The sequence below is a fragment of the Heptranchias perlo genome, chromosome 38 (genome assembly GCF_035084215.1).
Source record: "Heptranchias perlo isolate sHepPer1 chromosome 38, sHepPer1.hap1, whole genome shotgun sequence".
Taxonomy (NCBI): domain Eukaryota; kingdom Metazoa; phylum Chordata; class Chondrichthyes; order Hexanchiformes; family Hexanchidae; genus Heptranchias; species Heptranchias perlo.
Window position 1 is genome coordinate 12,539,317 of NC_090362.1, and position 13,139 is coordinate 12,552,455.

Here is a 13,139-nt window from a genome sequence, read left to right on the forward strand (position 1 = left end):
AAATGTTTTTTAAATCATTCCACAAAGGCAAGGTGGTAGAAGTGAGCCAACCATATTTGGGTTAGGATTTCTGGTCATTCTGCCCTAAACTGACCCCCCAGCCCCTCAAACTCAAAAAACATGCAGTCATAGGTATTAATGCTGACAAAAACTCAACTCAGTTCCACATTTTTTCATTTTTAAGAATGCGAACCGACCAATTCAGGCCTGGATAGAAATTAACCCCCTTAAATCGGGCCAAATTCAACTAGGTTTGAGCTTAGCTGGGTGACGTGCACGTGCCTTAATCATTGTTAATTCAATTCAAATCAAAATTAAATGATCTACAATGTTAATATTGCATTTTTTAAAAATTGATACGATCCATACAAATGAATCAAAGCAGAATTGAGCAGTGCTTTGAAATTCCCATGCCAAGTAACCAGGGGTTCTCACCTGGAAGGTGTACTTAATACTGTAGCCCGATTGTCGTATCCTGACCGTTTCCAGCATGCCCGTGTAACGCAGCTGTCTCAGGACTAGGTGATCATTGAAGCGCAATGGAAGCTGCAATATTGACAAAAGAATAGATCAAAGAGCTGCAAGGAGCAATTTACCCAATATAGCAATTCACACAAATCAAATTGTATGAAGCCTGCCCACCCAAAACTTGAATACTTCTCTCAAACCTGGTGAGGTCCTGTTAGCACCCATCTCACACTCCTGGACAGAATACAAGAAAAACATGTCATTTGACAGGTGACCCCTCTCTGACTTCTAAATATAAACACAAACTCTCAGTCTCTCCCCCTCAGCCCCATTTCATTGCTAACTTCTATGGCAATTGCTCCTCCAAATTTTCCTCTCTTATTCCTCCTAAGAAGCAAATACACTGTTGTGCGTGCACCTCCTCTTCCCTACATCACCAATGTGCTGAAATCAAGATTCATCATGCCATCTCCAACATTGTTTCTTTCCCAGGACCTCCTTATCTCCCTCATCCTTTCCTCCTTACAATCTACCAAAATCCAAACTTGATGTCAACTAACCACAACATCTTAAATTTATCTGGTCCTCTCCTACACTATTAAATCTTCATGGTATTATAAGATAAATATGGACGAAAAAGGCCCTACACCCCACCCACTGTGGCATTCAACTGTTCTTGAAAGTAATTCAAGTTTTCCCCTTCACTGATGAACTTCCTGACTTCAGTCTAATATTTGTCATTTACCAATTTGAACCTGACATTGGTCTTAAACCTGAGGATCTCATGGACTTCTTTGTCAGTGAGAGTGAGACCAACCTTTCAGCTGCCTCTGCCCACTAAGCCAAACGTCCCCCCAGGCTCACCCCTGGACCCGTGTCATTGTCTAGTTTCTCTCCTATCTCCTCTCATACCCTCTCCGTGCTCATCTTGTCCATGAGACCGACTCCAGCTCCCTTGACCCATTCCCACTAAATTGCTGACCACTCATCTTCCCGTCCTGGCCGCCATGCTAGTTGACTTGTATCCTCAGGTTCTGTCCTCCTCTATTTCAAAACCACCATCACTCCCCTTCTCAAAAAGATCACCCATGATCCCTCTGTCTTTGCGAACTACTGTTTCCATCTCTAACTTCCTTTCCTCTATTAAGCCCTTAAACAGGTTGTCACCTCCCAAATCCGTGCCCATCTTTCTTGCAACTCCATGTTTGAATCTCTCCAATCAGGCTTCTGCCTCTGCCACAACACTGAAACAGCGCTAACCAAATTCACAAATGTCATCCTCTGCAACCTTGACTGTTGCATTATCCTTCCTCGTCCTCTCTGCAGCCCTTACTACAGCTGACCACACCATCCTTGTCTAACACTTCTCCTCCGTTGTCCAACACAGTGGGTTGTACTTGCTTAGTTCCACTCTTACTTATCCTATTGTAGCATCTCCAGCAATGGTTTCTCTTCCCATCCCAGCATATTGCCTCTGGAGTCCCCCAAAGATCTATTCTTGGTTCCCTGTTCTTCCTGGGCAGTGCATTTGATGTGTGCATATGGACTTTCAAAAGGCATTTGATAAAGTGCCACACAACAAGCTTGTCAGCAAAATTGAAGCCCATGGAATAAAAGGGGCAGTGGCAGCATGGATATAAAATTGGCTAAGTGACAGGAAACAGAGAGTAGTGGTGAACGGTTATTTTTGGGACTGGAGGAAGGTATACAGTGGTGTTCTCCAGGGATCAATACTAGGGCCATTGCTTTTTTTGATTATATATTAATGCCTTGGACTTGGGTGTATAGGGCACAATTTCAAAATTTGCAGATGACACAAAACTTGGACATGTAGTAAACAGTGAGGAGGATAGTAATAGACTTCAAGAGGACAGAGACAGGCTGGTGCACTGGGCAGACACATGGCAGATGAAATTTAACGCAGAGAGGTTCTAAGTGATACATTTTGGCAGGAAGAATGAGGAGAGGCAATGTAAACTAAAATGGTACAATTCTAAAGGGAACATAGAGACTTGGGGGTATACGTGTACAAACCTGTGAAGGTGGCAGGACAGGTTGAGAAAGCAGTTAAAAAAGCATACAGGATGCTGGGTTTTATAAATAGAGGCATACAGTACAAAAGCAAGGAAGTTATGTTGAACCTTTATAAAACACTGGTTCAGCCATAGCTAGAGTATTGTGTCCAAATCTCCTCATTATTAGAATGGTTCCAGAGATGAGGGACTTCAGTTACGTGGATAGACTGGAGAAGCTGGGGTTGTTCTCCTTAGAGCAGAGAAGGTTAAGAGGAGATTTGATAGAAGTGTTAAAAATTATGAAAGCTTTAGATAGAGTAAATAAAGAGAAACTATTCCTATTGGCGGAAGGGTCGATAACTAGAGGACACAGATTTAAGGTGATTGGCAAAAGAACTAAAGGCGACATGAGGAAAAACTTTTTTTTTAAGGCAGCGAGTAGTTATGATCTGGAATGTGCTGCCTGAAAGGGTAGTGGAAGCAGATGCAATCGTGGCTTTCAAAAAGGAATTGGATAAATATTTGAAGCGAAAAAATTTGCAGGGCTAGGGGAAAAAGTGGGTGAATGGGACTAACTGGATTGCTCTCACAAAGAGCTGACATGGGCCCAATGGGCTGAATGGCCTCCTTCTGTGCTGTAACCATTCTATGATTCTATCTGCATGCTGCCCTCCAGCAACATTATCCTCAGATATGGGGTCAGCTTCCACATGTAAACCAACAACGCCCAGCTCTACTACACTGCCTCTATATTGTCAGACTGCTTATCTAATATCCAGTCATGGATGAGCTTCAATTAACTCCAGTTAAACATTGGGAAGACCAAAGTCATCGCCGTTAGCTCCCAGCACAAACTCCGTATCTTCGGCACCATTTCAACCCCTTCCCTGGTATAAAACAGACTGTTCACAATCTCGGCATTGTCTCTGAGCTGTGCTTCCGACTGTTTCATCTGCTCTCCATCACAAAGACTGCCTACTTCCACCTCCGTAACATCACTCACCGCTGCCCCTGCCTCAGCCCATCTGCCTTTGTCGCCTTCAGACTTGACTATTTCAATTCTCTCTTGGCCAGCCTCCCATTCTCCATCTTCAAAACCTCAGTGCCCCTAATGCCATATTTAAAATTGTAAACAATTTTACAACACCAAGTTATAGTCCAGCAATTTTATTTTAAATTCACAAGCTTTCGGAGGCTTCCTCCTTCCTCAGGTGAACGTTGTTGGAAATGAAATCCTCGAAATGAAATCGCATTTATAAATCACAGAACAATGCTTGGTGATTACAGACAGTTTTTTCAACTGCCCGTTGCCAAGGCAATCAGTGTGCAGACAGACAGGTGTTACCTACAAGGTCTCCGAATATACAAATCACCAAAAAAAAACAAAAAAAAAAGCAGAGATAGAGAGGTAGAAACATAGAAAAGACAGCAACTGACCCGTTATATTAAAAACAGATAACATTTGTTCGCTGGTGGGGTAACGTGTAGCGTGACATGAACCCAAGATCCCGGTTGAGGCCGTCCTCATGGGTGCGGAACTTGGCTATCAATTTCTGCTCGACGATTTTGCGTTGTCGTGTGTCTCGAAGGCCGCCGTGGAGTACGCTTACCCGAAGGTCGGTGGCTGAATGTCCTTGACTGCTGAAGTGTTCCCCGACTGGGAGGGAACCCTCCTGTTTGGTGATTGTTGCGCGGTGTCCGTTCATCCGTTGTCGCAGCGTCTGCATGGTCTTGCCAATGTACCATGCTCTGGGGCATCCTTTCCCTTTCCTGCAACGTATGAGGTAGACAACGTTGGCCGAGTCACAGGAGTATGAACCATGCACCTGGTGGGTGGTGTCCTCTCGTGTGATGGTGGTATCTGTGTCGATGACCTGGCATGTCTTGCAGAGGTTACCGTGGCAGGGTTGTGTGGTGTCGTGGACGCTGTTCTCTTGAAAGCTAGGTAATTTGCTGCGAACGATGGTCTGTTTGAGGTTGGGTGGCTGTTTAAAGGCGAGTAGTGGAGGTGTGGGGATGGCCATAGCGAGGTGTTCGTCGTCATTGATGACATGTTGAAGGCTGCGGAGAAGATGGCGTAGTTTCTCCGCTCCGGGGAAGTACCGGACGACAAAGGGTACGCTGTTGGTTGCGTCCCGTGTTAGTCTCCTGAGGAGGTCGATGCGATTTTTCGCTGTGGCCCGTCGGAACTGTCAATCGATGAGTCGAGCGTCATATCCCGTTCTTACGAGGGCGTCTTTCAACGTCTGTAGGTGTCCATCGCGTTCCTCCTCGTCTGAGCAGACCCTGTGTATTCGCAGGGCCTGTCCATAGGGGATGGCCTCTTTGACGTGGTTAGGGTGGAAGCTGGAAAAGTGGAGCATCGTGAGGTTGTCCGTGGGCTTGCGGTAGAGTGAGGTGCTGAGGTGCCCGTCTTTGATGGAGATTCGTGTGTCCAAGAAAGAAACTGATTCTGAGGAGTAGTCCATGGTGAACTTGATGGTGGGATGGAACTTGTTGATGTTATCGTGTAGTCTCTTCAGTGATTCCTCGCTGTGGGTCCATAGAAAGAAAATGTCGTCGATGTATCTGGTGTATAGTGTTGGTTGGAGGTCCTGTGCAGCGAAGAAGTCGTGCTCGAACTTGTGCATGAAAATGTTGGCGTATTGGGGTGCGAATTTGGTCCCCATTGCTGTTCCGTGTGTTTGGGTAAAGAACTGGTTATCGAAGGTGAAGACGTTGTGATCCAGGATGAAGCGGATGAGTTGTAGGATGGCGTCTGGAGATTGGCTGTTGTTGGTGTTGAGTATTGATGCTGTCGCAGCGATGCCGTCATCGTGGGGGATACTGGTGTAGAGTGCCGAGACGTCCATCGTGGTGAGAAGTGTTCCTAGTTCAACTGGTCCATGGGTACTGAGTTTTTGTAGGAAGTCTGTAGTGTCGCGACAGAAGCTGGGGGTTCCCTGTACGATGGGTTTCAGGATGCCCTCGATGTATCCAGAGAGGTTCTCACACAGGGTTCCGTTGCCTGATACGATAGGACGTCCGGGTGTGTTGGCTTTGTGTATCTTTGGGAGGCAGTAGAAGTCTCCCACGCGGGGAGTACGTGGGATGAGAGTGCGTACGATGCTTTGAAGGTCTGGATCGAAGGTCTTGATCAGTTTGTTGAGCTGGTGGGTGTGTTCTTTGGTCGGATCTGCGGGTAACCGTCTGTAGTGTTCCTGGTTGTCCAGTTGTCGGTATGCTTCTTTGCAATAGTCCGTTCTGTTCTGTATGACGATGGCTCCACCTTTGTCCGCTGGTTTGATGACGATGTTGCGGTTGGTCTTGAGAGCGTTGATGGCGTTGCGTTGTGCTCGGGTGACATTCTGGACTGTCTTCTGAGTGCGGCTGATGAATCTGGCATTGACGCATTTCCTGACAGCTTGGGCATACATGTCCAGCTGAGGGCAGCGACCCTCCGGAGCAGTCCAGTGTGACTCTTTCCTCTTCGGTTGCTGTACCGCGGATCCCTCTGTCTGCTGTTCCAGATCGTTGATTGTCTCATTGGGTTTGCTGCTGAAATCTTGGGGTTTGTGGAAGTATTCCCGGAGCCTCATTCTCCTGATGAATTCCTCTGTGTCCGCCGCGAGACTAGTGGGGTCCATTTTGGTAGTGGGGCAGAAATTGAGCCCTCGGCTGAGAACTTCGATTTCGTCTGGTTGAAGGGTGTGGTCGGACAAATTGACGACAACGGATGAACGGACACCGCGCAACAATCACCAAACAGGAGGGTTCCCTCCCAGTCGGGGAACACTTCAGCAGTCAAGGACATTCAGCCACCGACCTTCGGGTTAGCGTACTCCACGGCGGCCTTCGAGACACACGACAACGCAAAATCGTCGAGCAGAAATTGATAGCCAAGTTCCGCACCCATGAGGACGGCCTCAACCGGGATCTTGGGTTCATGTCACGCTACACGTTACCCCACCAGCGAACAAATGTTATCTGTTTTTAATATAACGGGTCAGTTGCTGTCTTTTCTATGTTTCCACCTCTCTATCTCTGCTTTTTTTTTGTTTTTTTTTTGGTGATTTGTATATTCGGAGACCTTGTAGGTAACACCTGTCTGTCTGCACACTGATTGCCTTGGCAACGGGCAGTTGAAAAAACTGTCTGTAATCACCAAGCATTGTTCTGTGATTTATAAATGCGATTTCATTTCGAGGATTTCATTTCCAACAACGTTCACCTGAGGAAGGAGGAAGCCTCCGAAAGCTTGTGAATTTAAAATAAAATTGCTGGACTATAACTTGGTGTTGTAAAATTGTTTACAATTGTCAACCCCAGTCCATCACCGGCATCTCCACATCATATTTAAAATTCTCATCCTCACGTTTAAATCTCTTCATGGTTTCGCCCCTCCCTATCTCCATAATCTCCTCCAGCCCTGGTCGCGCCTTTGTGAAGCGCTAGACATTAAAGGCATTACATAAATGCAAATTGTTGTTGTCTCCTTGTCCTACTCTTGAAATTCAACCTACACTGTGGACCATGGTCTTTTACCTTGGTTTCTCAACCAATTAATTTTCAAGTACAGCAATAGATACCAAAAGTCAGTTACCTTTTCTGCATTTGATCGAATGCACTTGACAAAGTATGGCTCTGCCTGTCCCAGAGTCTCCATGAGCTTATTGAGAGAGGCCTGTATGATACAGAAAATATAATGGTGAATTACTGCAATACCTGGAGTCTATGGGCCAAGATCAAATGTATACAAAAACCTAGCTCACAGTGTGATACATCTTAAAAACCCATCAAGTCATAATAGTCCCATTGAGTGGCCAGTCTCCATGAGGTATATTTTGAGTGAAGAATATGCATAGCTAGACTTGGTTCAACAACATTCTTACAAAACCCCCATTTGAATTTCAATTAGTTTAATTTTTTTTCCCATCTAGTCTGTTTTAGTGGTGATCCTTGCCTTTGAGTCAGAAGGTTGTGGGTTCAAGCCCAAATTCAGACATTTGAGATTATCTAGGATGACATTCCAGTGCAGTACTGAGGGAGTGCTGCACTGTCGGAGGTACCGTCTTCCGAACGAGGCGCTAAACCGAGGACCTGTCTGCCCTCTCAGATGGGTATAAATGATCTCATGGCATTAATCAAAGAAGAGCAGGGGAGTTCTCCCACTGTCCTGGCTGACATTTATCCCTCAACCAACACCATTAAAACAGATTAGCTGACCATTTATCTCATTGCTGCCTGTGGAATCCTGCAATGTGCAAACTGGCTGTTACATTTCCCTACATTACAACAATGACTACACTTCAAAAGTATTTTATTGGCTGTGAAGAACTTTGAGACATCCTGAGGACATGAAAGGTGCTATATAAATGCAAGTTCTTTCCTTCTTGGAACTCTTTTTTTTCTATTTTAAAAAAACCTTCGAATTATTTCTCTTACCTGAAGAAAGCTTCTGAAAGGTTATCCCTGCCCCCAGGGGTAAATCCAGAACACCTATTTAACCTTAAACTACAATGCATTGACCAGTTATCATGCTTGGCATGTCAATTCCATGGTCCAAGCAGCTCAGGAACCATCATATTTCACACAGCATTCAATCATCTCAACCTATTCTTATGCTCAATCCCACTGCTCACTGGCTATTAATCTGGCTCTTACTTTACAGGTTAAAATCAACACAGGAACAATTGCATATGTTGTAAGACTATTCCATAAATAGACAACTCGGGGCTGGGGTCTGATGTGAAAAATGCTTTGAATTTCAAGTCTTGCTTGACGCCTGTGGAACCATATCCATGGCATGATTCAGGAGGAGGAGGGAGAAAATTAGGGAATAAAAATATTATATAGGATGATAATTAAATAAGTGTAACAGGTGTCGGCTCTTTATGCCACAAAGACACAAATGAAAATGTACATAACTGGCATGAGGTAAATAAGGTGTCTTTACAAGGCAGTACTTGCAGTGAGTACTCGCAAGCTGATTGGGGAGAGTGTGATAGTTGTGTCCATCAACAACTGGTGCCAATTTTCTATTTAATACTATTCTATTAGAACAATCAGGTCAGAAAAAACATTTTTATTCAAGGCATGATACATGTTTTGGAATAATAATCTACCAAGCATCTTGCTAGAAGCCAAAAGATTTGGGTTTTCAACATATACTAAGATCTAACCTACTAGGGGGATGAATTTCGATGGGTTCATGGCCTTTTCTCATCCTGAATTTCATTTACATTCCCACATCCAATTTGTTGATTTTCTCGAGGTTAGTAGGGAGGGACCCGAAACTTTCAGTAGAGGTGAACGACCCACATATTGAGCCAGTTAACACATGACAGATGGTCCAAAACAAAAAATACACACAACTTTAAACATTCAAAGAGCTATCAGAATTCATCAGGTTACTGGTTACTCTATAGTCAGACACTGGGATATTTAGCACTCAACATACAGAACAAGGAAAGAAAACAGCAAGATGGGTGACCCAGTGATCTGCACCGTGTTTACCTGGAATTGGGCACTAATGCTGGGCGGCTTTTTCTTTTTGTGCAAATGGAGCAGAGACTTGGTAATGCGGTCGTGAAGTGTCAGACTCGCCAGGTACTTCAGTGACTTCACATCTAATAAGTGCTGGAGGTTCGAGTTAAACAAAAGTCACAATGTTAAAAAAGCTGAAAGCATTGCCACAAACATTTAAACGTCAGAACCTGCACATTTGTGTCAATATTAGAGGGACAAAAATTAGAGTAAGAAGGTATGGAAAGATCAGTGACAGTAATTTACACATTCTGTGTATCTGTACAGAGAAACCATGTAATCTAAAACAAATACCATATAACTAGAAAATAAAACAGGAAAGCTGCTACTGCTAGAAATCTGAGAAAAAATAGAAAATGCTGGAAATACACAGGTCAGCCAGCACCTGTAAAGAGAAAAGACGGGTTAAGACTTTTCAGGTGTGTGTGTACCCTTCGTCAGAACTGAAGGCTTTTTTTCTTTAGAGTGTTTATTTTTCAAATACTTATTCACTTCCCTTTTAAAACCTATTATCGATTCTGCTTCCACCGCTGCTTCTGATGGGGTATTTCATGTTCTAACAACCCTCTGCATAAAAAAAACTTCTCCCAGCTGCTCCCTGTGTTGATCTGGTGATGATCTTAAATTTATGCCCTCTAGTTATCAACTCACCAATTGATGTATCATTTTTCACTATTTACCTCATCAAAATCCACATATAATTTTGAACACCTCCATCAGATTTCCTTTGCCTTCTTCTCTGTTGTAGTGAAAAGAGCCCCAGTTTTTCTAGTTGATTCTCGTAACTAAAGCCTCTAATTTCTGCCAACATCTTAAGTAAATCTCTTCTACACCCTCTCCATGACCTTGACATGCTTCCTGGGGTAAGAGCCCAAAACTCAAAACAATATTCCAGTTGTGGCCTAACCATATGTGCGTGCCACAGTACTGAGGCTGCTCCATGTTATCTCTTCCATAAGTTAATATTACTCACACTCCATGGTGTCTATATTCCCCCGCATATTCTCAGAGAAATGATTGGATGTATCACTCCGGCTGATTTGAGCAACCTGTAATGCTGGGACCCAACACTCCATCACGGGTCTGTTAAGGACAAATAGGAACTTTCCTGATTGGAACAATGACATTTTTGGTGCGCTATTGAGCCAAGTTAAAACCCCAGTCTGCTGAGTTTGCTAACCACTGTCTGGGTGAGGTAGAGGTCTCAGCATCTCTGGGCTTAGATTGGGGTGGGGAAAGAAAGAATGGGAAATGAGACAAAAAAAAACACAGCCGAGGTTCCTGCTTCGGGTCACTATCTATGCTGGAAAGTGCATGTGTTAGTTATCAAGAGAAGATATGATCAAGCTCAACTGTGATGTCTCTCAACATTGAACACTCACTATCTGGGGTCACCCATGAAGAAAGGCGACTGGGGGAGGGTACTAACAGTCAGCAACGTGGAACCGCACCACAGCAAGAGTAAGCACCTTCAGAAGACGGGAGGAAATAAATCTTAGGCACTTTAAGAAAAAACGTAGGTGTCTCATTTTTTACTGTCTTCTGAGATCAGACACATATCATTCGCCAAGTGAGGTGACGATTATGCCCTGGGGAATAACAGTGAGTCATCAGACTGACCATACTCAAGTCAAGCTTTGAATTAGATTCACAAATAAACAAGTGCCTCTGACACACAGCCTGTTGTGGAGTCCTGTGTAAAGTTTGGGTGGACACTATTAAGTCTTTCACTGTAGGTTATGTAGTGGTGGAGTCACGATTCTAAGTATAAGTATGGATGTGCCCTCTGACTGCAGAGGTTAAACTGTTTACCAAAACGTTGCAAGTGAACTGGTCTAATTCATAATTATTCAATTGATATTCCTATAAAAGATACTCTTAATGTTCATAAAGGAAGTAAAAATTGAGCTGCATTCATATTAAAATGCTGCAAGAGACAGTGTCGTCTCTGACAGCAGTAATGTAACAAACAAGGTGGCATTAGCGTCTCTGGCGGCATGGAGACCCACCGCCACAGGTGATGTTTTTTACCCTGCACTGCCCACAGGAAACAAGCAGCTGTCTCAGATGGCACCAGGTGCTGCAGGACACCACTCTGTTATACTGCAATTGTTTTTGCATTGTTGCTCTGTACAGACCTTCCCCCAAACAGAGGGGACAGTCTGTCGCCGGAAACTTCAAGGTCACAATTGCAGTTTTAAACAACCATGCAGGTAGAATCTTGCAGTTGTTTCCCCGGTTACCACCAGTGCCCTGCAACACACTCTGCAATGCTCATGGAACAGATTCTAGAGTACCAGCATTTTGCAGACCCGCTTTACGAACAGACTAGAAAACTGATGGGCACCATGCAAAGTGTAGTAGGATAGTGTTAAATCCAACCCAAACTGCACAGGTGAGGCTGCATTAAATACATTCTTTTATTCATTAGATCGCCATCTCTCAAACCCCAGCAAGTCTTGCACACTTGTAATGTTCCTTAGCCACAGTAACAATTTATATTTAACCCATAGCTGGAGTTGTTCTCCTTAGGGCAGAGGATGTTAAGGGGAGATTTAATAGAGGTGTTCACAATCATGAACAGTTTTGATAGAGTAAATAAGTAGAAACAGTTTCCTGTGGTAGAAGGGTCTAACCAGAGGACACAGATTTAAAGTAATTGGCAAAAGAACCAGAGACGAGACGAGGAGAATTTTTTTTACGCAGCGAATTGTTATGATCTGGAACGTACTGCCTGAAAGGGTGGTGGAAACAGATTTCAAAAGTAACTTTCAAAAGGAAATTGGATATAAACTTGAAAAGGAAAAATTTGCAGGGCAATGTGGAACAGGCAGGGGAGTTGGGCTAATTGGATAGCTCTTTCAAAGAGCCAGCACAGGCAGGATAGGCCCAATGGCCTCCTTCTGTGCTGTAGCATTCTATGATTCATTATATCCAGTGCAAGTACGAATTCGTTTAGTCTCCATTGTAAGGCTTTGATTCAGGAGACATCAGTTCAGTTGAGTAGAGTGGATACATAGTGCTGGCAGGTCTGGGAAATTCCACTCCTCAGCAAACCAGTTAGTTTCCATCTTTGGTAACTAAGCTAAAAGGGGAGAAGCACTTCGCCAGCTCACAAATAACAATGCATTCATCATCCATCTCAGACAATTCATCATTTGCTTCTTTACTGCTGCAACTCCTCCCCATCCCACTGACTGGGTCCAGGTTTAAAACAATTTTGTTTATAATTTTAAAAGGTCCGATTTCTCTAGCTGAAGATCAAGTGACAGTTTATAGTCAGTGAAAAATTATTCAGATTTCAGAAATCCAACTTGCTGCTTCCCCCTTGATGGTTCAGTGAGTGAGTGCACAGTCTGGTGTGGTACTAAGCTACAGAGAGCAGGAAGATCCCAGGTTTGATCCGCAGGTTGTGCTGAGGTTGAGGTAACTGATGTTAGCAACGATCGCAGGCTAGGAGAAGAAAAAGCAGGTTTACTCATCCTGATCAATGTCCAATTACTCCCACTGGAAAGTTTGTGTGTGTGGGGAGGTTGGATGGGGACAGGATTGAGATCCACAGCGACACCACAAATGTATGAAGAGCTTGCTGAAATTTATCGTTTGGGTTCACAAGTGGCTATTTGGATGAAGTACCAGAGGTGTACAGGTGACCTGCACTGCACCCTACCAGAGTCAGTGTCTTCAAGGGGAGGGAGGGGGAAGGAGAAATAAAAACTTGGGAAGAGAATCTTACTGCTAAATTTGAAATTTTAAAAATGTCACCTGGATAGTCACTGTAGCAAATAGAATCAAAAGCAAAATACTGCGGATGCTGGAAATCTGAAATAAAAACAGAAAATGCAGAACTGGACAAAAGGTCATCGACCTGAAACGTTAACTCTGTTTCTCTCTCCACAGATGCTGCCTGGCCTGCTGAGTGTTTCCAGCATTTTCTGGTTTTATTGTAACAAACTGAATGGCGTTTGCATGAAATACAATAATGAGTATTAGACAGCACTATTTATCATTTTACCCTGAAGAGATGGAAAAGATAAAGATGAAGGGTTCACATTCTCACCTTTGGCAGAACAGGCTTCGTTTTGGAGTTCCTATTTCTCCTAATGAAAAAACACAACAGGTGTTACACAG

At 43.9% G+C, this 13,139-nt stretch overlaps 1 protein-coding gene across 4 annotated transcripts in view; it reads right to left on the reverse strand.

The window, feature by feature from the left end:
• myo9aa (myosin IXAa) overlaps positions 1–13,139 on the reverse strand; it is a 268,372-nt gene that overhangs the window by 56,036 nt on the left and 199,197 nt on the right. For all 4 annotated transcript variants that reach the window (XM_067973451.1, XM_067973452.1, XM_067973453.1 and 1 more), the window contains 4 exons: positions 13,069–13,108; positions 8,979–9,101; positions 7,066–7,146; positions 436–546 (listed from right to left, as the gene is read on the reverse strand). In XM_067973451.1, the coding sequence (XP_067829552.1) occupies positions 436–546; positions 7,066–7,146; positions 8,979–9,101; positions 13,069–13,108 (355 nt within the window). The remainder of the gene's footprint in view (positions 1–435; positions 547–7,065; positions 7,147–8,978; positions 9,102–13,068; positions 13,109–13,139) is intronic.